Source organism: Neolamprologus brichardi, chromosome 7, assembly GCF_056152115.1.
Source record: "Neolamprologus brichardi isolate AB-2024 chromosome 7, ASM5615211v1, whole genome shotgun sequence".
NCBI lineage: Eukaryota > Metazoa > Chordata > Actinopteri > Cichliformes > Cichlidae > Neolamprologus > Neolamprologus brichardi.
Window position 1 is genome coordinate 22,688,950 of NC_142110.1, and position 23,655 is coordinate 22,712,604.

The following is a 23,655-nucleotide window of genomic DNA, read 5'->3' on the forward strand; positions in this document are numbered from 1 at the left end:
CTCGCTTGCCTGGCTAGCTGCTGTTAACCATTTTTGTGTTGTTATTGTAATTTTTTAAGAAACATAATAAAGTAACTTAATTATTGAAACTCTGTTGTTTTTGTTTGGGCTTTTTCTTCATTGCAGCTCCAATCTCATTTCTTGATTTCTTTATTTTTATTCCTTATTTGTTACTTTTACTGTCAGCTGGTAATATAATCAAGCTTTAGATTATAATTTAGATTAATATTTCCAAAGGTGCAATTCTCTGGTTGAACACGCTGGTAAAAATCCAGACATTAGTTTTACTTTTTCTCCATTTTATATTAACTGTTTCTAGTTTTGGGGCAGAATTTTATTGATTAAATACATCACTTGCTGCCTTTTCGGGCTTTACATCTTTTTTTTTTTCTTTTACTTGTCATAAATTATGAAACTGAATGCTGTCATGGATGAGGATTTATTTTTATGTGAAGTCTAACCACACAATAAGACGAAGGCAGAGCAACTGTAGGTATTAAGAAAGAAAGTGGATAGATAAAGATGAAAGTTGATAGATAAGATGGTATAAATGGGGAGTGGGACACAAAAGCCTCTTGTGCTATAATGGGCTCACTGTCAATAGCATAATTTGCACTGAGGGTACATTCAAAACAGATGTCCTTCCAATATTAAGTCTTACACGGGCTCCCCCTGCTGGGGAAAGTTCGTAATAACTGCGGAACCACAATAACCAACAATCAACCAAAACAATTTTAATGATATTTATTTGTCATCAAACCCACATTGCTGGGATGTATGACACATGTGCCAATGCACCATTATGAAGTAGTTTTTATGAAAAGGTGGAAAACCTTCTGTCTACTGTATAAAGTATACTTGCATCACCTAAAATCAGTGTTGAGCAGTGATTTAACATTAACAGAGTTAAAGTAGACCTATTGTGCTCATTTACAACTCAATTTTTATTTTTAGTCTTTACGAGAGTAATGCTGGGCCTATGAGCAGCTCCTCAAATAAGCCATTTAGCTTAGTTCTTCTAGCCTTCAAGCTAATGTTCTTCTGGTTGGCTACCACTCATAAACAGAGGTCAGCCAATCAGAGATGTCAGAGATGTGTACCTGAGATTACTATATTAAGGATATTCCCTTTTATCAACATTATACCGAGCCAATAGTCAAACAAACAGCCTGAAACTGAGTATTTAAGGAAGCGATCAGAATAACTTTTACATAAGCTGATATTATTATTTAATATGAGCACTTTAATATGAAATGATAAATCATGCAACTGATCTGATTTGACTGATTTCATTTAAAAACTGTAAATAGCATCTGTCTCTGTTTCATTCCATGAACATCCCTGAAAAATGTCACAAGTTTTCAGTTCCATGACATGTATTTTTAATATAAAAAACACAAGTTATTAATGTTATTGTCACAGTTTTTAAAGACTTAAATTTCAACATGTTTTGTATTAAATGAGAAGCTGTAAGGAAATTAATCAATTGCAAGTTATAGGCAATATTTTTTCCCGCTAAAAACATTTCTCTTCTTTCTGGAGTTTTCCTTGTTCTTCCTGTGGAGCCACTGAAGGCGAGCTCTGTCTGTTGTGCCCTGGTTGGCTGATGGGAATGTCTGGTCTGGAAAAATCTCCTTCAGTTTGCTCAAGAAAAACATCTCCAGGTTTCGACCAGCCTGAGCCACCTCTGAGTCTGGCTGCACAGCACAAGGAGAGAAAAAACAACCCACAGTGACCTACGATGAATTAGCTTACCAGAGTAAAGTCCTAAATATTTCAGACCAAGCAGGGGATCCTTCCAGCTTCAAAATCTGATTTCTATTTTGGTTAAACTTATTTTAAAATACCTCAGCACTTACTTGATTACCATACAGTTTACACAAATATCCACGTTCCCATGGCATATTGTCTACTACGCCATAACCATGTACTCAGCACTGAGGAGAAAGAAAATCAAAGACTACAGATTTCCTCCAATATACATTATTATAACTGCCTTGGCTGTAAACATCTTCATTCCTGGTAGATGTAAGTAGTAAATCCAGTCACATCTGCGATACCGCCTGAGATTTGATTGATACTTGATTTGCAGATGAACACAACCTTGACTGGGAGGCCCCATGTGAAGAAAGGGGCCCCGCTTGCTGATACGCGTGGAACTTATCTCCACAGACTGCAGTGCAGGAATAACTCAATTATACCAGAAATTAGGTCAAAGTGGGAAATCCGCTCATATTCCTTACGTAATTGAAAGTAGCGCAATTCTTGAACATCAACAAGACGTCATTAACAAACTGCTCAGCAGTGAAGTAGTGGAGAGTGTTGTTCTTGTCCAGTTTCCTGCGGATCACTGACAGGTCGATGGGCCTTTTGATGATCTGGTAGTAGTTTCGAGCCTGGCACACGAGAGCATAGATTTGATGTAAGATCACAGAGGTGGAACATTTTACATCCTCAGTTAGGCTGTAAGAATTTCGCTAACAGCAATGTCTTGTAGTTATTGCTGTATATACAAATATGCAATGTATATTTGAACCGTTTGGTGCTCATGTATGTTACATTACTGCTGAGGTGATTTGTTGTTGTTGGACTGACCAGAGGGCTGACAGGTTCATGGAAAGGAGCGCTGAGGATTTGACAGTATAGCAGCAGAGTCAACTTCTCACATCTCTGCAGACAAAAGAGCAAAATCAGTTCAAGCTTCTTTACAGTGGAGCACAACACGGATTTATTACACCAGACAGAGGCGAGTGTGAAAAAGCAGTCTGATCTGGTTTGTTTAATAAACATTAATAACCCTCACGTGACACGGTATTTTAGTCATTTATGGCCCAAATATATTTCACACAGGAATACTTTATTAATACTATACTGTTTCCTTTAATTATTACAGATATTATAAAGTGCTATTAATTATGGTTTTCAATAAATGGTTTTCTACTCTATCAAAGCACTCAAAGCACTTTGCACAGGAGATTGTTTGCGTCAGAAAAATCTGGACGCAATCCCCTTAGTTGTGGTGAGGGAGCAGTCTGGGCAGAGGGGGCAATAAACCAATCTGTTTTCATCATCACTCTGGCCATTAACTGTCTAATAGACAGCTTCTGCACCAATAAATATTACTGTTGTAAGTCTGTTAATCATTGTTGACCCCAAACTGGACTCAAAAACGGCAATAAAATCAAAGCTTAAACCCTAACAAATGTATATGAGAGAGTCATAAATTAGTCTACACAACTTAAAATTGTGTGGATTCTTGCTACACCGGTGGATCAATTTCAGTTGGAGAGTAGCCCTTTAATAGTTAATAGTCCTTTAATTTTACAGTAAGCGGGTGAACGTGTGTGTGTGACCTAGTGTCTTCACACTCTTCCCCAGGCAGCTCTCTCACCAAAATTAAGTGAATTGTTTCCAGATTTGTCTGAACCAAACAATCTCCTGTAAGAAAGGATCAACATTTAACAAGCAACCAAAATAAAGGCTATCCTCACAGCAACAGAATGAAAATAAGCATTATAGCTGTACTTTCCCCCTTTAATTTAGGAATTAAACCAGCTTACCCTCTGGTCCAGGTTGGATAGTGTATAAGGTGCCTTGACTCCCTCGCAGGAGTCCATGATCTCACAGTCGTAGGCCTCCACGGGCTCCTGCTCACTTCTACACAGAGTACACACCCAGTCACCTCTGTGGAATACACAGGACCACAGTCCATGAAAAAATACATTAAACCCATATGTCATATATCCAGATTTGTATGTTCACACAGCACTTACAGCGGGAAGCTGCTGAGAGGAGGTATATGACAGCCTATGTGATAAACTTTGGGGCAGCGGTCACAGCAGAGCAGCTCTCCTCCGTTCAGACAAACAGCGCAGAAATCTTCACTCTCCTCAGTCCCAGCCTCAGCTCCAGGCTGCTGGGTGGATGAGTCGGCCTGTTCTCCCAAGCATCTAATTTCACCTCTTTGATCTTCACCATCGTCCCCTTTGATTATATCAACCACACATGTACTTTCAACTTCATCCTCCAGGGGCAGGCATTGGTCCTGATCTGCTTCTTCTTCTCCTGGATCCAGTTCGATAACCAGAGTCTGCTCTGGATCTGGATCCAGATAAAATGCTTCAGATTCAGCTTTCCCATCATCAGATCCACAATCAAACAGGATGTAAGGCTGATCTGGATTAGAGTCACAGTCAAAGCCTGAGTCCTGCTCTGGCTCTCCAGAAAGGGAGCTGTCAGGACAATATGGTTCAGTCCAGGATGTTGGACTGAGATCACATGGCTCTACTGGTTTAGGCTGGAATGATCCTTCAGTTAGCTCCAGTATATCTTCCTCAGTTTGACTGAATCCATTCTGTTAGCAGAGATCAAGACACAGAGGTTAAAAAAAGGAACTTATCTTTGTTGTACATGAAAGTGTTTAGACCTTCAGCTCTGTACCTGTTCAGAAATATTTAATGACACATTGTCACAGAGCTCAGCTTGTTTTTGGCACGGCAGACGTTGCAAAGACACCACAGGCTGCAGTGATGATAAAGACACAGACTGGAAGTTCAGACGCTCCAGGCTCACTACAGGTATGCAGGAATTACCCAGAATCCTTTGGGCCTCTGGGTGAATCCTGTGAAAATGAAGGTGTCTTATGGCAGTGTCTTCAATTCCATTACCAAGATCATTTTCAGCATAAAGTCTCAGTGAGGCTAAATTTCTAAACCGGATTCACCCAAAAATGGAAAAAAACAACACTGATAAAGAAATAGTTCAGCATTTTCCAAGACTTTGGAGGAGTTCATTGATAGGGCAAGCTTTTAAAAGTGATTATCAAGGGTTAGCATTAAGAGTGTAAAATTCATAAGAACATTTTCCATTTTAAACCCATGGAAAGAACAAACAAAAACAATCCTGCCTAAACATTGTTGCAGATCAAGAAAACCACTTCGAGGCAACAACATTCCCCAGTGCCTCCGCAAAAAGGGCAATACACAACAGAAACAATTTAGGAACAGGCATGACCACGACCCCAAACCTATATCACCCTGACTTTTGCTGGGCTTTATGATCATGCAGCTACAGAAACTATAAATAGCACTCAAGTCCAAATGAATGTATTCTACTACACTGTGGACCATGGATATCTGTCAACATCTAATCTGGCAATAAAAGTGTCTATAAACTGGCTGCCCAGTCTGTAACGTACCAAAGCATAGATTGGTTTGGATAAAGAGGACTTTAGGTTCATCCATTGCTCTGTTGTCATCCTTTAAAATCAACATGGCTTTACCACAGCAGACTCCCCTTTTTTACCTTAATCTTCTCAATAAAGCTTTCACACTTTTGTCTGGAGGCCTTTCCCATTTTTCAGATGACGGAGATGTTGCTTTTGTTTTTCTGTCATAAGACTGGTTTGGCTCCTTTTCCACCTCACAGAATCCAGTCACGCTGACCTATTTTGTTTAAAAATTCAAAAAAAGAGAATTTGCATTATTTTCATCTTGCTAAAATCCCATTTACTCATCTCTCATTTACTACTAGTTGTAGTGATGAATCCCTCCTTCTTTAAAACATTGTTTACATCTATATTCACATGTTCTGCCCGGGGGGTTGGTTCCTCTGCTGTGGTTGCCAGATTTGGACCAGTCTCAGATGGCATGGCCTCCAGTGCCAGCCTTACCCTACACTTGGCTACGCATGGTAACATGGTGGCTCGCCTTTGTGGGAAGTTGCCATGGCGTCTGCGAGGCAAGTCTGCCATCTCCAGGAGACTGGGCCTCTTGGGGTGAAAAAACAGAAGAGAAAACAGAGAAGAAGCCGATGGTTTAAAATCTTCTGTGTGCTCAGTGTTTGACAGTGAAAAAAAAATAGTACAAAACCATAAAAGAGGTAGATTAAGAATCAGCAATGTAACACTAATATAACTGCTCATTTGCACAAAGAGTAATGTTTACAACACAAAAAGAGACGTTATGAGCATAACAAAAAGTTACATCACATTAACATACAGAAGGAATTAGGTATAAGGTGAATTGTAATCAAACATTACCTCAGCTTGAAGGCAAGTGATGAAAAAACAAGATGTCTGCTTCAGAAAGTCAGGTGAATGTGTCCTCAGGTGGATGTGAGCTGAGCAGGAGAGGAATAGAAATGTTCCATGTGTCCAGTGTCAAGGGGAACTCAAATGATTTGATTGGTGGAGTGAAGATTCAGCCTCAGCCCCCTGATATTTCAGCACAGCTCACAAATAGAAACTGCAAACAGGTGTTTAATATTTAATGCATTTTCCAAGTAATCATGTGATGCCTTTTTGTGCAGTATAGGTAAAAGATATATTGAGGGTGTAAAAATAAAAGCTCTGCATGTAAATCAGCTATGAAAATATTTGTATATTGTAAAGCCAAAAACAATGTGACAGTGTGTGTGGTTGCTAATAAATCTGTAGCTCTATCAGTGGTTGGCCACAAAACAACCCCTATGCTTTATTATCAAACTTTATTAATGACATAAAAAATAAAAATAAAAACAGCTTTGTTTTGTAAAAATGATGGAATTCCTCTTTAACGTACAAACCAAAGTCTAAAAACGTTTGGACACTGTTCCATTCTGCTTTTATTTACAGTTTTGCACAATTTGCAAATCTCATATTTCATTTACAGAAAGCAGAAACACATCTCAACAAAGTTACATTAATGAAATGAAAAGTTAATATTTGTCTAAAATTGGTGCATTTTCTCATTTTAAAGATTTAACGCGTTGTCTACATTCTGATTGTTGTGAACAAAATATGGGTTTTCAAGGTATTACAACTATTACATTCTGTTTTATTTGCATTTTACAAAACAACCAAATGTTTTTGGAACTGGGGTTATAAAAAATAACCTTTTAAATTTTGAAACACCAACATTGGAGTTTGTGTCTTTTATCAATTCATATATCAGACTGCAAATAACTGATTCACTGTCTTATTTTACTCTTCCAGTAGGTGGAAGTTAAGTTTAATTTTAATAAAACATTTTCTATATACTTTATTAATTTAGTAAAGATTTTCCTCAATCTGAGGGCCAGGCTCTTTACAAAGGCCAGAAAAATACATTTGAGATGGACTCTTGACATGATACATTTTTCCCCTTTTAAGCCAAATGAAATCTTTATCATGGTTTCGTGTGAGTAAAGTGGCGTGAAATGGAAATACTTCAAAGCAGAACAAAACTTTGGGACACGCTTCTACAGAATTATTTATCTCTTATATTAACCTTATTCATTTCCTTGTTTCTGAAATAGAGACAAAAAGTATAACTTCAAACTCATTAAATATATATACGCAAGATAGATTAGGGATTAATAACAAAAATGTCCTTACTTGCTCAGTGGTGCTGATCTCTAGGGCTGCAAAAACCTGGTGGCATGGCAGAGGTGTGTCTTATCTTCCTTCAGAGGCTGATTTTGCAACCTGTTATTCTGGCCAATGACAAGTTACACGCTGGACATTTCACTCAAACTTTGAATAACAGACTGACTTTATGTAAATCACCTTTAACTGTGTCTGTTTGCGGTTGTGTCGCCACAGAAACCCAATAAAGCTACGTGGACATGTATGACTACACGTCATCTTTAACTGTGTGCACGTGATCCAAGCGTGTGTGTGTTTTTACTCAGGGTTTATATTCTCTGCATAATGTGTCAGGGTACTGTTTTGTTACACACATTAGTGACTAATATTTTCTTTAAAATGGAGCAACATGTAACAGCTAAGTAATTAACAAGTTTAAAGAGTTCACTCCTTGTAAACCGGTCAAAGATTAACCCCTGAGTGTGGTGCTGACGTCAGATTTGATTATTTATTCACAGTGTGTACAAATCATCACTATAATTGGCAAACACTATGAAACTGGTATTAAAGGGGCGGGGCAACAGCTTACTAATGTAATGATGAAGAAGGGGAAAAAGCAGCATATTCAATTTGTTTCAGTCAACATTTAAATCTGCATAGACAGAAATGTAAGCAGAGCGTGTCATAGACTGACAGTCTGCCACATAATGATTTAGTTACATTATTGTTTTATATCTCTAGATTGGTGGGAGAATAGAGTCTATAGGCTACTGTGTTTAATCAAAGACCAGCATTACTGTCATTTTCTTTTGTAAGTTGTTTTTAGTTTTCTTTTCCCTAAAGTTCTGGTTCTTTTTTTATTTCAATAGTTTTGGTTTAGCTGTAATAAACTCTAATAATCTTGTTAAGGACATTATATAAGCGCTCTAGTCTGACTTTTATATATGATGATTATATGTTGAAATAGTTATTATTATATCATAGTCTTGTAAGACCCGGCATTTCACTTTTGTCCTCTGTGGAGGACATGTGTCTGAGACCACTACATCAAGCCCCATGTGTGGAATTTATACGGCTCCTACTGAACTGTCGAGATGTTTATGGCATGAGTCAGATAACCTAGCATCCAAATTTGCTAGTTCCTAGTTATAGTCAGTTCAAGAAGTCGAGACAGATTCTTCAAGATTAGGCAGTCCATCAAAGTTATCTCTTATAAGAGGAAAAGAATAAAGCCCTCTTGAAGGTGAGACCCCTCTTAAGCACTTTTTATCCATAATTGACGTTGGACCTCATTATTTTAGCCCTGCTCAGGGTCCTCAAAAACTGGTACGTCCCGAGCATTCTCCTTCCTAATGTCTGATCGCCATCTCAGCAACTATCTCACTCAGCCCTCTGTCAACCATGTATGGTCATTTTAGTGAGCGACATGACCTGAAAACCCAGAATTATTTCTGTCAAGGTTCGGTTGTATAGCAGGCAGAGGTAGGAGCCAAACACAGGGCTCAGAAACAAAAAGATCAACTAAAAGTGGCAGCTTTATTTCCTGAAAGACGAAACTCCGCCCCAAAATTAAAAACTCTGAAACTAGAACCTGGGAACTATAAGCTAGAAACAGACAACTAGCAATTAGCAGCCAGGAAGTTACAAGGGAAACACAGAACACAAGGACCCACACGACGCCACAATGAGCAGAGGGAGACTGAGGACTTAAACACATACACAGGATAACGAGAAGTTGGACCACAGGTGGGAGCACAGGTAGAACTAATTACACACTAACAGGACATCGAAAGCAAAACAGAACACAGTTCACACAGGGCAAAGACTACCAAAATAAAACAGGAAACAGATGGACCAGACACAAAAGGCCAGGGGAAACAAATACTGAGACGAAACAGACTAGATACAGGGAACACTGGGAGGGAACAGAGACAAGGCTACGAAGACAAGTGCAAAAACACTGAAGATGGAGAGAAAGGGCGAGAGCGAGGAGCAGAGAGTGAGAGTTAGGGAAGGGAGAGACACAGAGAGGGGAGATGTAAAATGAACTACACCTAACAAATCTAAATCACAAGCAATATACAATAAAATCAGAAAACTCATAAGTTTCGTTATGAAAAAGTCCTCTTAGATTAAAGACTGGTCCTACTCACCGACTGGCCTCTTCTATAGTCCAGTCATCCACATGGGCAGTTACAAACACTTCAATACACATTGCTGATGCACCCATCACATCAGAAATGGGTCGGTAGTTTATAGTATTCCACTAAATTTGAATGTCAAAAGTGAACTTCAATTAAACGTTAATATTTAAAATATTAGTGTTTGTTGCTCTAGTTTGAAAACATTTTCTTTTCTTTCCTCGTGTTTGTCCTCAGCCATCCAGGATACTTTGGTAAGGTGGGCATGAGACATTACCACCTGAAGAGGAATACCTCCCACTGCCCTACCATCAACCTGGACAAGCTGTGGACACTGGTGAGCGAGCAGACCAGGATCAACTACAGCAAGAAGCCCGATGGACCCACCCCCATCAATGTTGTGCGTGCTGTAAGTATTGCCAAATGTTGTTAAATGTTATTAAAAATGTTCTCTCATTAAAATGTCTCTAATTAGCAGTTTTTGTCATAATAATTAGACCTTTCATTCAGTTAAAAGGACTAGATCACATCTTTATGGGAGTTCTTGTTGCTCTACTTTACTGTAGCTTGGAGTAGGTGGTGGCATGTCGACTTGCCATTTATATTTATTTAGAGTTTGTTTCGCCAATAGATCCTTCTGTGTCAATTTCAGTAATTACTTCCTCCAAACCACAAATGTGTCTTTTAGACCTCATTCCTACAAAACTGCTCAAAGAAGTTCTGTCATTTATTAATGCTTTAATCTTAAATGTGATCAATCTATATGGCTATGTAGCACAGGCCTTCAAGCTAGCAGCAGTTAAACCATTACTTAAAAAGCCATCTCTTGACCCAGCGGTCTTAGCTAATTATAGGCCAATGTCCAACCTTACTTTCAGGTTGGACATCCTTGAAAGAGTAGTTGTCAAACAGCTAACAGATCAACTGCAGAGGAATGGCTTATTTGAAGAGTTTCAGTCAGGTTTCAGAGCTCATCACAGCACAGAAACAGCTTTAGTGAAGGTTACAAATAATCTTTTTATGGCCTCTGACAGTGGACTCATCTCTGTGCTTATCCGGCTAGACCTCAGTACAGTGTTCGATACTGTTGACCAAAATATTCTAATTAGAGCAATCAGAGCATACTGTAGGCATTACAGGGACTGTGCTGCAGGGGTTTGAATCATATCTAACTAATAGACTCCAATTTGTTCATGTAAATGGAGAGTCCTCTTCACATAGTAGTTATGGAGTTCCACAGGATTCCTTAATTCTGTTTACATTTTACATGCTGCCTGCAGAATCATTAGAAGGCATAGCAGCCATTTTCACTTCTACGCAGATTACTCCCAACTTTATCTGTCCATGAAGCCAGCAGGCTTAGATTTCCCGAGTGTGATGAACAGACAGGGACCCAGTGAAGTGCTTGCTCATAGGGGGTCATATGATTGTTGGGTTTTTCTCTGTACCTATGAAGCGCCTTGAGGTGACTTTTGTTGTGATATATAAATAAAATTGAATTGAATTGAACTAAATTGGGTTCAGGTTTTGGTGTCCCTCGGGTACATGCAGCGGGGTAGAAGTCGTGACAGGTGGCGGCGTGATGGCGGCGTGAAGTCCGCGGCAGGTGGCGGCATCCATGGCTGCACGAAATTGTAGAAATGGATGATTTCTGTAAATGTTAGATTTCCATTCATCTAATTGTAATTTTCATGAAATAAAAAGACATTGTACCAGAAACAGAAATAATGTTGTTATATTACATCACATAATTCTGTAAACAAACAAAACATTAGTCAACTTTTGTTTTTCAGTCACTGTACTTAAATTATCTAAAGAAAATATCTAAATATTTTTTTCTTCTGGATCTCAGAAGGATATTCATGTATTATTTTTGCATAGTGATTAGTTATTATCATTAGCTTGTGTTTTCAAATATATATTTGCTTGATGTAACATGAGAATTTAATTGCTAAAATACAAGTAGAACCCGTTTAATTCTATCAATGTCAGACTTTAATCGTATCACTTTTTTGTTAAATTCACAATTGTCTTCTTGGACTAAAAAAAAAGAAAGCAAATTTCCAGTTGACTCTTGTGTCGTTTCTATCATCAATCACCAGATGTCGCTATGGAATTATTGCACTTTGTATTGTTGGGGGCAAATCTCGCACAAAATCGCGTTCGTTCCGAATCCCGTTCCTCTTTCAACTAGCCTCCAAGATGGTAGGTTCTACGTTTTATCCCTGTGCATCCAAATTGGGTTAAATCTACTTCCATCCTTACTAACCTGTATAAAATAATCCACTTTAGATGGTGTCTTATAATACACTCATGTTGTAGGAATAAATGTTGGGTGTTATTACCGTTATTTACTCATTTTTGTGAGGACTTTGATGGGTTCACTGTGTGATATGTTGCTTCTCCTGGGCCTCGGCTCTAGCAGGGAACCTATAGTTTTACCCACACGCAGAAAAACATTTTTTTGACAACGGTAGTGAGAGTAAGGTAAATGTGCAAGGTGTTGGTGGTGTAACCCTGAAACAACCATTGGCATAAAGCGTTAAACCTGCCGGTAATGGTGGTTGAGCTAGCATTAGCCTCATACATGCTAAGCAGCATGCAAGTACTCGGACAAGCTCAGCGGTTTACTTTAGCGTTTTTGTGGGGAAAACATGCTATATATACTCACTTTATTACAGCTTCTTAGCAGACTAACATCACAGTCGACCTGCCGGATTGTTAAGTCTGTTACTTTGCTAGACGAGAGCTATTGTTTCAAATAAACCTCATCCTTTCTTTAACAATAACTGCAAAATATTTGCTGACAGCCTACCAAGAAGTCGAAGACCAGGAAACTCCGAGGACATGTCAGCCACGGACATGGTCGCGTTGGTGAGTATACTCTTTTTGACACAAGTTTTAATTGATTGTTTTTCATCCCCGGACGATATCGAAATGGAGTAAACGTTTACCGACTCTCTCCACAGGCAAGCACAGGAAGCATCCTGGAGGTCGTGGTAATGCTGGTGGCATGCATCATCACAGAATCAATTTCGACAAATAGTAAGTCACTCATAATGATATTAGTGAAATTTGAGTACAGTGTGACTACTGTAAAGTGGAACTCAAGTAAACCTGGCTTCCCTGTATTTGGCCATAAAGGTCTTTGTAAGGTAATATGTCTAAAAATACAAAGTATGCTTTTACCTCAGATATTTAAGTTAGATTATGATGTCCCTCTGTGTTGCCTGATATGATTTGGGGTGTTGTGTTGGATTCCTTTAGAGATAAAGCCAGGTTTTGTCGCTAAAGCAGTAGGGCTGAGTAATATGAGGAAAATCTAATGTCACAATATTTTTGGCTGTATCACAAAAAAAACTATTTTCAGCTATATAGAGCCTAAAATTGCACTGGTACACTCTTTCAAATTAACTGTTTTATATTTTTGACAATAATATATCTGAATGAATCGAAATGTTTGGTTTTTTTTTTTTTTTTTTACCATTTGTTGCACACAGAGGTTTTTGACAAATGACAATACTGTCACAGTAAGTCTCTTTCTGTGGTCAACACTAGATGTTTAACAAACAAAAGATCATAGCAACAAAAAGGGACATTGGCAAGAATTCACAAGACAAATTAAAACAATTGAGATTAGAAAGATGCTCTTTTGTTCTTATAACATAAAAATTGTAAACCAAAAAATGTGATGGCCTTACATTACAGGAACGAACATTTAGATAGTGGCTATAAAAACAACTAACCTACAACCGTCACAGGTATCACAGCTGGTTTATTTAACGTTTCTTTGCTGTGTGGGAGACGCTGACATGCAGGGTTTAAAACGTGTCAGCAGTGGATGACTTTTCAGCTGATGGAATAAATTTGTGGTACTTTTTGTGTCACTAGTTTTATGGCATGTCTTGCAAATTACCGTATTTTGTCTCCTTGTGAAATCCAAACAGTCTCATTGCCTTGCTCCTCTGTAACTCCGGCTGTCGCCATATTTTTCCTTATCAGGAAGTAAACACGCATGCTCGGCGCAGGTAGAAATTTTTCCGGTTGGGAGGGGGGATTAATGATGCATTTGCAGCGTGTGGGAGGAAAAAAAACTGACAGTGAATTGCATGCAGACAGCTTTATATTGCAGCAATTTCAACTTTTTAGGTTTTACAGTAATAGTTTATTTATTGTGTACTATAGAGCTTGCTGTAATATATAACAAAATTAATTGGCGGCAAATTCAGCAAGTCCCTCAACCTGTAGATGGACTCGAGTTACATCAGCTGAGTTGTGGCTGCTGACAATATTCCCTGTTCTGCTCCACAGCCTTGGTTAGCTACAGCAGAACAAGGACTACTGTCACTGTAGGGCAGTGGAATTGGAGTGTACCTCACACAGGCAGAAGAGAGTTGAGGTAGCTGATTGAGATGCCACCACAGCAGCTTGGCCAGTCTTTCTGTAGATTAATACCTAAACAGCTGCGTTTTCAAAGAAAGAGTAAAGATTTCATCCAGTAAATCAGAAACATGGTAGACCATCCCCACTACAGAGCTTATTTACTCAGCCCAAGTCTACTTGGTGAAAACTGCCATGCAATATATTATTGAAAGATATGGAGAGCAGTGCACTGATACTGGGTATTATGAACACAAAGAATTTATTGAACTTTCTCCCAATTTGGGAACTGTGCTCATCTGTGGAACACATTTATGCAAGGTTAGTTCTGCTGTCCAGTTAAGAGATGTGCTGATTAGTTTTTATCTGCTTGTAAAAAAGGCTGTAGGAAGAGAAATGCATTTATCTAATGTTTCTATAGAGACTAGAGTCTCATCTTGACAGACTTCATTGTCTTGGTGTGCTTGAGTCCTCTTAGATTAAACACTGGTCCTACTCACCGACTGGCCTCTCCTATAGTCCAGTCATCCACATGGGCAGTTACAAACACTCTAATACACATTGCTGATGCACCCATCACATTAGAATTGGGGCTGTAGTTTATAGTATTCCACTAAATTTGAATGTCAAAAGTGAACTTCAATTAAACGTTAATATTTAAAATATTAGTGTTTGTTGCTCTAGTTTGAAAACATTTTCTTTTCTTTCCTCTTGTTTGTCCTCAGCCATCCAGGATACTTTGGTAAGGTGGGCATGAGACATTACCACCTGAAGAGGAATACCTCCCACTGCCCTACCATCAACCTGGACAAGCTGTGGACACTGGTGAGCGAGCAGACCAGGATCAACTACAGCAAAAAGCCCGAAGGACCCGCCCCCATCATCGATGCTGTGCGCGCTGTAAGTATTGCTAAATCTTGCTATTATTAAAAATGTTCTCGTCATAATAATTGGACCTTTCAAATCTTTACGGGAGTTCTTGTTCCTCTACTGCAGCTTGGAGTTGGTGGTGGCATGTCGACTTGTCGGCATTGAGTATCACCTTAGGAAATTAGATTGTTTTCTTGTTGAGCAGCTGGAATCAGACATCAGAAACCGTTTTCTTGGTTTTGTTTTTTTAAAGAACAGGTGTCCTTTAAAAAGTTGAAACACTCATAATGGAAAGTTAAACCTTTTGGATGGGTTTATGATGAATTTGGTGCAAAAGTGTACATAGTGCTAATAAAACAGATTTAAGACTTTTTGGTTTTCCTTAATTTTTCTGCTTTCAGGACTCTTTTTTTCCCTCCATTTTACACAAAATTATACTCAGATATTTACATTTTTAAAGAGCTATAAAGTCTGGATTTGTACCAGATAATTTTCCTGTTTTCAGTCATTGAAAATTATTTCTTTTTGTAAACATACTTTCATTTTTATAGAATAGTTACTCTTGTCTATTAAAACTTGACTTTTGTTTTGCTGCATTTTGCTTATTGTGCTCATGTTGGCACACTCCCTTCTTACAGAAAGTTATACTGGGCATAGCCCTACCTGATGCAACCCCAAAGGGGATTTGTGTCTCTGGCTAGAGTTGAAACAGCAGCCTTTTTCCTCGCCAAGCCAATTTCTAACGTTTGAGTTTTGTTGGGTCGACAGACGTTTTTTACTTAACTAGTGTGGTTTTGTTTGTGGTGGTTATCAGTTCATCTTAGTTTGGCTTAGGCTACATGTCGTAGTTTTAGCTGTTAGTCTTATAAGAAAATATTACAGTGTATTGTCAGATAAAATAATGATCTCCATCTGTGCTTTCCTTCGCAGGGCTATTACAAAGTCCTGGGCAAAGGCAAGCTGCCCAAGCAGCCTGTGATCGTCAAGGCCAAGTTCTTCAGCCGACAGGCCGAGGAGAAGATCAAGGCAGTGGGAGGAGCCTGCGTGCTGATGGCATAACGATCTTGTCTGTGTGTTTTTGCAGAAATAAACTGTATAAATGGAAACTTGTGTGTGTGTATTTTTTTCCCCACTCCCAAGTTGCAATTTGATTGGCATGGAAACTGAAGAGATGCTGTTAATTTTGATTGAAAGGTGTGAGGAGCAGAGGAAACTTTTTCATGTGAGGAAATCACCTGGGTCCTCAGCACTGTTGGTCTTGTCCTTGTAAAATCTTTTTGACAAGTGTCCAAGTTGCAGACTGAACAATCTTTAAAAATGCACTGACTTCCTGTTTTGTTCTTTTAATATAGCAAAAGTCAGTCGTTTCTAATGACTTACAATGAAACGGTATTGCTATGCTTTTGGTAATAATAATATAAACTCACCAAAAAAATACAAATTTTGCCGTATGTGCTTCAGAAAGTCAGCACTACATTGAACAATTAAAGAAATGGTCAGAAAGTTAATCCTGATGTTTTTTTGTCACATCATTCCAATTAGAGGCAAAATGTATGTATATTCAAATTTCTAAGGAACTTGTTTATATAGTGCTTAATCAGCTGCTTTTAAACTGCTACCTTTAAAAGAATTTTGTTTATTGGGACGTGGTGATACCCAACACAAACTACCAGATATAACTTGACAGCTTGTTTTTTATGTCTGGAGGCCCGAAATGCTGCATCTGACAAGTCATGTATAGAATAAAACTGTCAAAAATAAAACTTTAATATCAGTAAATATTAAAGTTTTCTCAATTGCATCTGTGTGCAAGCAAAGCTGAAACAATTCAGTAATTGTTGTCATGAAAGTTGTCCATCATTTTAAGAGCTTTCCTTGGAAACACTGGCAGTGTGCTAGACATGGCAACATGAACTTAAGAAGTTCAATTATGAATTTCACTGCAGATTCAGGATAGTTAGGGACAGTCCTGCTCTTTTATTTGCTTTTCCTTTTTATTTGAAGTTATATGAATTAACTAGCTGATTGATAGAAACAAAAATGCAGACTAATCCACAATCAAAATATTCATTATTTGATTTCCACAAAACCGCACAGAAAAAATAACAAGGTACAGCACAACAAGTGACTTGAAGCAATATTTTCGTGATTGTGCAGACATTTTAAACGCATGAATTTCACTCTGGTTCATGATTTGAATACTTCCTCCACCACTAAGGGGCGGGCTTTAATATGTATGATTTCCTGCCGTGTCATTTGAAAGCAGCTAAAAGCGTGACGTGAATGCGACTGAAACGTCAAAGCCAGAGCGTAAGTGTACGGAGCACAGTTTTCTCTAACTTTGCATTCAGTAATCTGCGTACATGTTAAACGTGCAGAGCAGGTAGACGAATAGTCTCCTGACCTGAGGTTTGTTGACGGTTCCTGGAATAAGCAGAATGTGCTCTATGACAACGTCATGCTCTAGAATGTGAGGCGTGCACTTCGAAGTGTTTCACGTCTCGGTGTTGAGCTTCCATCGAGGGAAACGGGTCTGTGCTTAACAGCTGAAAGTAAGTAGCTTCAGAAAGAAGTGACAGCCCAGCTGATTTAATTTGCACGCATGCGCTGTTTCTAGGATATCCGTCCCATACGTTCCTGTTTCCCACACTGCATTTATGGTGATTATAGTTGGTTCAAACCTTGTCGGAGGGGAAAAAAAAACATTGATCTTTGTTAACTGGCCAAAATTTGTTAACACAGTCTTATTTTTGCACTGATGTACATCAGTGCAAAAATAAGACCCCTAACCCTAACCCTAACACAATATGTCAGAAAACAAGTTAACAGAGCTGTTAACTTGTTTTTTGACATATTGCGTTTCTTACGAAGCAGCTGAAAAAGGGTTTTCTCAATATCAGATTAGAAAAATCAGATGCCTATTAGATATGCTGGATTCACAGAGCAGTTTGACATCTTAGTTTTAAAAAATCCCAGTAAGTGGTAAATTCTTTTGTTGTATTATTATAATTTTTTGAACTAGACTGGTATATTTACAATTAAATTCTTGTCTTTTCAATATTTGTGTCCTGTAAAGCGATCTTAAAGCGTTCTTTGTGCCCGTTCCTTGGGTGAAGTGCACCTGATTTTTTTCCCTCCACCTGCCCATGGACAGTCAAGCCTGGCTGGAGTCCTCCCTGCAGCGCTCTGCCAGTCTGGGCTTGGAGGTGCTGCAGCGAGCCTCCAGGCGGAATGTGGACTGGGCGAGCACTGCATCCCAAAACCGCACTATGGCAGATGAAGACACAGATATAGCTGACGAGGTGCTTTTATCTTTCACCTTTAATATTTATAATAATATAACCTTATAATGTAATCTAAATATAAATACTTTTAATTCTTTGTTCAAAGTTTTGTTTTTTGTTTTTTTATCAGCTTGTCTCTTTTCATCTCTTGCTTTTCCAGAGAAATCCCACAGAGCTTGATGATGCCTTTGCAAAAATCGCTGAGTTCATGGCACAAACCACTAGTCATTGCAAAGTTAGTGACTATGTCCCAAAGCACCTCTATGTGGACTTCCAGCTACAGACCTGGGAGAATAAAATGTGGATTTTTGTCTTTGTTGCAGAGATTTTACAAGTCTGGTTGTTGCACGCAGCCCAGTGATATTGAAAAGAACCACATGTCCAGGTTTCACACACAGCCAGCATCTGCAAAGACATCAGCTGCGCTACCAACCAGGAAATGCAACAAATACCAAGTACTTCTGCGTTGTTAAGAGTGTTTTTGATTATTTGGAATAGGAAAAGCTCAGAGGCTGACAAACCCAGAACATTTAAGGCTTTATATTTAAGCAATTTACAGTAGGTAATTTGTTGGCCAAAAAAGTGGCTTGATCATGAGGAAAAGCGAAACAAAAAATTGAGTTGGAGGCTTCAGAAAGTTAGCATTTTACAGTGGCATAGACAGTACCAGCAGAATTCAGGAAACTCCTTTGAAGTTGTATAGATCAAGTTTGCATTTCAGTTTGGGGGCCTGAGTTTTACTATTTACATGTTGTCAAAAAGTTTGACTTTAATTCATCTAAAATGTAAAAAATAATCATTGCATTAAAATCTTTTTATTTGTTGCTTTCAGAACCGCGTGTCTGGATCCAGTGAGGACTTTTATATCGAGCTTTCACCTGGAACATATGCCATCACTGCCAGTGTGGCAGAGTCACAGCAGCAGACTCAGCTGGTCAGTGTTAAAGCTGGGGAGAGTGTCAACCTCACCTTTGACCTCTGACCCCTCAGCTGACCAAACCTGTGTCACTTCAATAACAACTGACCATTGCACATGCTCTTTGTTTGTTTCTTGCTTCTTGTATATAGATTTTTGCATTAAGAGTTTACATTTTATTTTACTGTAATGCACTTAAACACATTCTTACCTGCACTAAGACCACATCAGTGTATTGAAATAAAATATTTTTGTAATCAGTTTTTTGTTTGGCTCTTCAACATGCACTGTACACTGTACACAAGTTTACACTGACATAATATGTAAATATAGTGACATTGTTCTCAGAGAGACTGCAGTCCCACTGGTGGTCGAGGTTTGAAGCTGGTTGTGGACAAAATGTCTCTAATGTTTGCTCTTCTTCCTCTGGTGCCAGGAAGTGACTGGAACAGGGAGCTGTGATTTGGTGAGGCACTAATTTGTGGTTCAGGGATGCTAAAACTCACAGGTTGGGTTGTCCTCCTGGGAGCAGCACTCCCTGCACAAAAAAATAAATTCCATTTGAGCTCACGTATATTGCACACATATCAGAACGCATACTTTATACTACTATCATCAAAAACAGCATGTTGCATCTTTATTAACATTTTGTGAGACAAGTTTGCACTTATTTGTGACCGTAAAACGTGAGGGTAAATGGACTGGGATTGCATTTATGTTTACAATACATCAAAAATAACATGCATGTGTTCATGTGCGCCCACACTGTGTAGCAAGCAGCATCTGCTATAAAGGTAACAGAATAACATTTAATCAAAATATGAAAAACCAGGACCACTCTACACAGCACTTACTGGGGTCCCCAGTAATACACCCAAAAAAGGCGAAGAGGATCGGATGTTTTTAAGATTGGATAAGAACAGACTAGCAGATGGAAATACACTGATTTTTTTCCAAGTTATTTATGAGTTTACAAACAACAATTCAACCAGGCAACATAAGGTCAGGTACAATGTCTTTTAAAATGTTTAATTTCATACACTTAAGTAGATGACAAGGGATTTTAAACATGATGTGATTAAGTCTTCAATTTCAATATTTCCTGTCTTCTAACAGTAACACTCCAGTGTTCTCAGTAAATGTGTCATTAACCTCAAACACTGTAGGACCCATTTGTTTATGTGATATCTCAAGTGGAATCTTCCTGTGATCTATTTTTTCACAAGGTTTCTTTTTTTTTTTGCTCACTTTTCTTTTGATCAGAAGTTATTAACTCAGTGTGTGTCTGATTCTCACCTGGCTGCCTGTGCTGTGGTTCTGGTCCAGTTCTTCTCCAGTATCTCCAGGGAGGATGCTGTTGTTTACTTCTTATCTTCACTGAAGGAGAAGTTGATGCTCTGGTCTCATCATGGGAAAGAGATGAGGAGGAGGAAGATGGCAACTCGGGGTCACTCGTCCTCACATCTGCATCTCTGCGGTCCACCTGCTTGACTTGCTCTGTTTTATCAAGTTCATCTGATTTTCCAAAGCTAGCTCCAAGACTGGGTGGAACTAAACAGGATGAACAGTAGCAAGAGGCACATGCTGAATGGCAGCAGTCGGTGCAGTACAGCTGGGGGGCACAAAGCCAGCTGCAGCACTGATTGTGAGTGACTGCTTGGAGCTCCCGTACTATTCTGGCATGGCGAGAAGCAGAAATGGGCAAAAGCAGACTTTCAGGAAGCACATACACACAACTATTCCACATCAGCACCCGGAGGCTTCTAACACCGTTACCTACAGGAAGGAAGAGTGAGCCCTTTGAGTGGATTACAGATGGTGATCATGAACAGACATTGGTGATTTATCATATGAATATTTATCTTAGGAAACTAGTCTCCCGTTTGAAAACCTTCTCATTAGAATTATTGACTATAAAGAAAAATATCCTTGATTGTATATCCACACCACTGAATGTCATATGATGATGTTATAATATAAAATATAAGACTTCTGCCATACCTCCATAACCATCTCTATGTTCTGCGGCTGCCACCACTTGACCTGGACCGTATCTTCTCAGATCTTGTTCCCATGGTGACAGGACAGCATCACCAGGAGCCAACCTGCATGTGCAATCTCTGCTGTCATTGACCATGTCAAGTGAACAAACGAGCTGGCGCTGGGAGGAGGCAATCTCAAACGTTGCACTTTCTGCATGGTCAAAGTCAACCACCCAAATTCCACTGCAGCCCTAAAATTGGAAGACAGTCTTCAAATATTTACTCGTCCCTTTTTTAAAATTAGATTTTTAGTCCGTTAGAGTCTGACTTTTGGATAAGAGCAGTGACTTTGAGACTAAAACTTTTTTTTTAACTTTGGCTCATCAGGTTATATTTTTATGATCAGTTTTTGTTGGATTGTACTGAAGCTGCGCCACAATAGATTAAATGCTCTATATTTATTCTGCTTTTCCTCTAAACACCAGGACCTTTTCCGCCACTTTTTAAATGGGATGGCACAAGGAGAGCCTTGTGAGAGATTGGCGACCTTACCTAGATCTACCCCACCACGGACCCTGTGACAGCTGGGACATATGGGAAAATTGGGAAAACACTGGGCACAATTTTTGGGCAAAGTGCTTATTAAAGCAGTCAGCATCAATGAGAGCCCTGCTCCGTGCAGCTGATGTGCCCCTGTGCACTCATCCAGATGGTAATACATTAAAAGTGGTGTGGCTGAATACCCTTAAACTTAAAGTCAGCAAATACTGTAAATGTATAGTTTCATTTTTAAAACAGTTGTGCTTTTCCAGGAGTAAATAACTGAATTAGCCCGTATTAGCCCGTATTAGCTGCAGTAGAAACAATATTCAACAGTCATGTGTCACCTGTATTTGTTTTATGACAGTGCCCATGTAATAAAGGCCATCCCGCTCTCTCCTGGCCAGGACTCTGCATCCTGGGAAGAATTCTGGGCTGCTTAGGGTTTGACCAGACAGGATACAGGAGGTAACCGGAAGATTGGGAATACTCCGACTGCTCCTATAGTGTTAAATTGTTGTTAAAACAATGCTCAAAATTTAAAAAGATAGAAAAATTGTGCAACTAGACCTGAGCAGGGGTGAAGATATGTGGTGCAGCTGTGGTATTGTGACAGAGGTGGGGGGACAGCACCACTTGGCTGGATTGAAGCTTGGCAGTGATGGTTGGCTCTCAACAACGTACAGAGGAATCACCTGACAGTAGTAATAGAACAACACATACTCAGACTCACAGTCACTGTGGGGCCTATTTTTTTTAGAACTACCGAGCAACTCTCAGTCGCCTATACCTTCTCCAGCGTGCCATTCAAATCGAATGGAATCAGATAACAGCTCCCCCTTGTGGTCTGTGTGAAAGACTGCAGATAGTCCCTAGTGTTTCTGTCCAGTTTATTTCCTATATCTTGCAAGTAGAAAACGTTCACAGGCCTCCCAACTGCCAGTGCAGGAAGAGCTCTCAGCACGGCCTCTGGTTGATCAGGAAAGCCTGTGAAAAGAAGGTGGATGGCATGACAGGCAGGGTCGGTGAGAGCAATACTCAGAGCAGACAAGAGATCTCTGCCTGAGCTGGAGCTGATGGAGTGAATCCAGGACAGAGCTGTGTACACTGTGTCAGGAGCACAGGAGCACATGTGGCGGGACCAGCAGGTCACCTTCAAGGGAAAGAAAGACTCAGTAAATCTGAGGTTCTGCTCAAGCTTAAAAAAAATGTCCTCAAAGTACTAAAAGCTGAGATAAAAGGGTGAGATAAAAAAAAATGAAGAAAAGGAAAGAATAAGAGTGATTAGTTATTTAAAAATCAAATCATATAAAGGTGAGGTAGTATACTATATGAGTTTACTCAATTTTGCACTTGACTGACTTCATGCGCAGCTGTGATCAAAAGCCCTGTGTTTGAATTCACTGGATCAAAAATCCAAAAGAAATTCAAACTTGTGCACCTGATTCTTGTTTTAAGTTAATAGTATGCTGTACAACCATTCTACCCTGGAAATGAGCATATACAAAGAAATTATTAAAAGCCCCAAATTATCAGATCCCCCTCACCTTGCTTGAAAAGCTCATGATGTTAAAGAGAGAGTCCCTGTGAGACGCTTTATTCAGCAACGTCTGGATCAGCAGGTGTTTCACTGACCCCAGAACAGCTCTCATGTTCTCAGAGCTTTCCAGGACAAACGTGATGTTGCATCCCTGCTTTCCCAGGAGTAGTTGTATCAGTGCAGCCTCACATGTCACCATCTGTCCAGATGTCATAGTAACACTGTGGTAATGGGAAGGAATCACACAGTTTTCTTTTATTTTTTGCCTTTTTTGTAAACTGTAATAGTAAAAAGACAGTGAGAAAGGGCGAGGAATCACCTGAAAATCTTTGAACTATATTTAGGCCAAATGTAACATATGATCACAAAACACATAACAATGAAAATATCTCCATATCTTGTGAACAATAATCAGCTTATGCACTTTTCTAAATGTATAGATAAATTAGACAGATTTATAGATAAATTACAGTTTTTGTTTTTAATGTTATGTTTTTAATAATTATTCCAATTAGTCATAATGCAAAGAGGCCAACTTTAGAACTGTCTGTATTACTGGATCATATTGGAATAACTGATATACTAATGTGTACATCTCTTTAATGTTGCAATAGGTGAAGATGGGACTCATTTAATTACTTTCATGTGTGACTATATATATACTGAACATATACTGTA

General features: G+C 39.0%; 5 protein-coding genes and 1 non-coding gene across 8 annotated transcripts; 3 read left to right on the forward strand and 3 right to left on the reverse strand.

The window, feature by feature from the left end:
- Positions 1 to 1,470: 1,470 nt before the first annotated feature.
- Positions 1,471 to 7,569, reverse strand: LOC102775868 (uncharacterized). 3 transcript variants are annotated; one of them, XM_035915967.2, is made up of 10 exons: positions 7,355 to 7,569; positions 6,041 to 6,120; positions 5,573 to 5,770; positions 5,305 to 5,444; positions 4,441 to 4,621; positions 3,774 to 4,354; positions 3,561 to 3,684; positions 2,596 to 2,670; positions 2,244 to 2,396; positions 1,471 to 1,697 (listed from the first exon to the last, which is right to left on the reverse strand). In XM_035915967.2, exons 3-10 carry the CDS (start codon positions 5,750 to 5,752, stop codon positions 1,494 to 1,496), a joined length of 1,638 nt encoding a protein of 545 aa, XP_035771860.2. In that variant the 5' UTR covers positions 5,753 to 5,770; positions 6,041 to 6,120; positions 7,355 to 7,569; the 3' UTR covers positions 1,471 to 1,493. The 3 variants fall into 3 exon arrangements, with proteins under 3 accessions (XP_035771860.2, XP_035771867.2, XP_035771856.2); XM_035915974.2 differs by having other exon boundaries at positions 3,561 to 3,657; positions 6,041 to 6,245; XM_035915963.2 differs by having other exon boundaries at positions 6,041 to 6,245.
- Positions 7,570 to 9,730: 2,161 nt separating this feature from the next.
- rpl27a (ribosomal protein L27a) lies at positions 9,731 to 15,821 on the forward strand. The gene is made up of 7 exons (XM_087844613.1): positions 9,731 to 9,874; positions 10,990 to 11,099; positions 11,568 to 11,670; positions 12,276 to 12,339; positions 12,435 to 12,510; positions 14,571 to 14,745; positions 15,646 to 15,821. The coding sequence occupies exons 1-7, from the start codon at positions 9,731 to 9,733 to the stop codon at positions 15,772 to 15,774; spliced, it is 801 nt and encodes a 266-aa protein (XP_087700739.1). The 3' UTR covers positions 15,775 to 15,821.
- On the forward strand, positions 14,263 to 14,393 carry LOC118456020 (small nucleolar RNA SNORA3/SNORA45 family). Its single transcript, XR_004844322.2, has one exon. It is a non-coding gene; the product is annotated as a small nucleolar RNA SNORA3/SNORA45 family (small nucleolar RNA).
- A 1,192-nt stretch (positions 15,822 to 17,013) lies between the features above and the next one.
- Positions 17,014 to 19,163, forward strand: akip1 (A-kinase interacting protein 1). The gene is made up of 5 exons (XM_006782364.3): positions 17,014 to 17,267; positions 17,792 to 18,017; positions 18,160 to 18,234; positions 18,323 to 18,454; positions 18,832 to 19,163. Exons 2-5 carry the CDS (start codon positions 17,862 to 17,864, stop codon positions 18,979 to 18,981), a joined length of 513 nt encoding a protein of 170 aa, XP_006782427.1. The 5' UTR covers positions 17,014 to 17,267; positions 17,792 to 17,861; the 3' UTR covers positions 18,982 to 19,163.
- Positions 19,111 to 21,811, reverse strand: cunh11orf16 (chromosome unknown C11orf16 homolog). Its single transcript, XM_035914312.2, has 4 exons — positions 21,785 to 21,811; positions 20,917 to 21,148; positions 20,212 to 20,691; positions 19,111 to 19,453 (listed from the first exon to the last, which is right to left on the reverse strand). The coding sequence occupies exons 1-4, from the start codon at positions 21,809 to 21,811 to the stop codon at positions 19,260 to 19,262; spliced, it is 933 nt and encodes a 310-aa protein (XP_035770205.2). The 3' UTR covers positions 19,111 to 19,259.
- A 165-nt stretch (positions 21,812 to 21,976) lies between these two features.
- Positions 21,977 to 23,191, reverse strand: vwa3a (von Willebrand factor A domain containing 3A). Its single transcript, XM_087844614.1, has 3 exons — positions 22,985 to 23,191; positions 22,228 to 22,590; positions 21,977 to 22,132 (listed from the first exon to the last, which is right to left on the reverse strand). The coding sequence occupies exons 1-3, from the start codon at positions 23,189 to 23,191 to the stop codon at positions 21,977 to 21,979; spliced, it is 726 nt and encodes a 241-aa protein (XP_087700740.1).
- Between the last annotated feature and the right edge of the window lie 464 nt (positions 23,192 to 23,655).

Bases quoted from the DNA above. Each gene is read 5' to 3' on its own strand.
- LOC102775868 (XM_035915967.2), bottom strand. From the start codon at position 5,752: ATGGCAGACTTGCCTCGCAGACGCCATGGCAACTTCCCACAAAGGCGA. The intron at 4,355-4,440 runs GTACAGAGCTGA...CTCTGCTAACAG, and splicing joins CATTAAATATTTCTGAACAG to AATGGATTCAGTCAAACTGA. The intron at 1,698-2,243 runs GTAAGGAATATG...TGTGCTGTGCAG, and splicing joins ATTGCGCTACTTTCAATTAC to CCAGACTCAGAGGTGGCTCA.
- rpl27a (XM_087844613.1), top strand. From the start codon at position 9,731: ATGAGACATTACCACCTGAAGAGGAATACCTCCCACTGCCCTACCATC. The intron at 11,671-12,275 runs GTAGGTTCTACG...ATTTGCTGACAG, and splicing joins TTCAACTAGCCTCCAAGATG to CCTACCAAGAAGTCGAAGAC. The intron at 12,340-12,434 runs GTGAGTATACTC...CTCTCTCCACAG, and splicing joins CCACGGACATGGTCGCGTTG to GCAAGCACAGGAAGCATCCT.
- akip1 (XM_006782364.3), top strand. From the start codon at position 17,862: ATGGACAGTCAAGCCTGGCTGGAGTCCTCCCTGCAGCGCTCTGCCAGT. The intron at 18,018-18,159 runs GTGCTTTTATCT...TTGCTTTTCCAG, and splicing joins ACACAGATATAGCTGACGAG to AGAAATCCCACAGAGCTTGA. The intron at 18,235-18,322 runs GTTAGTGACTAT...TCTTTGTTGCAG, and splicing joins AAACCACTAGTCATTGCAAA to AGATTTTACAAGTCTGGTTG.
- cunh11orf16 (XM_035914312.2), bottom strand. From the start codon at position 21,811: ATGGGCACTGTCATAAAACAAATACAG. The intron at 20,692-20,916 runs GTATGGCAGAAG...TCCTTCCTGTAG, and splicing joins ACATAGAGATGGTTATGGAG to GTAACGGTGTTAGAAGCCTC. The intron at 19,454-20,211 runs GTGAGAATCAGA...TTTTTTGTGCAG, and splicing joins ACCACAGCACAGGCAGCCAG to GGAGTGCTGCTCCCAGGAGG.
- vwa3a (XM_087844614.1), bottom strand. From the start codon at position 23,191: ATGACATCTGGACAGATGGTGACATGTGAGGCTGCACTGATACAACTA. The intron at 22,591-22,984 runs GTGAGGGGGATC...TTTCCCTTGAAG, and splicing joins TCATGAGCTTTTCAAGCAAG to GTGACCTGCTGGTCCCGCCA. The intron at 22,133-22,227 runs GTATAGGCGACT...TACTACTGTCAG, and splicing joins TGAATGGCACGCTGGAGAAG to GTGATTCCTCTGTACGTTGT.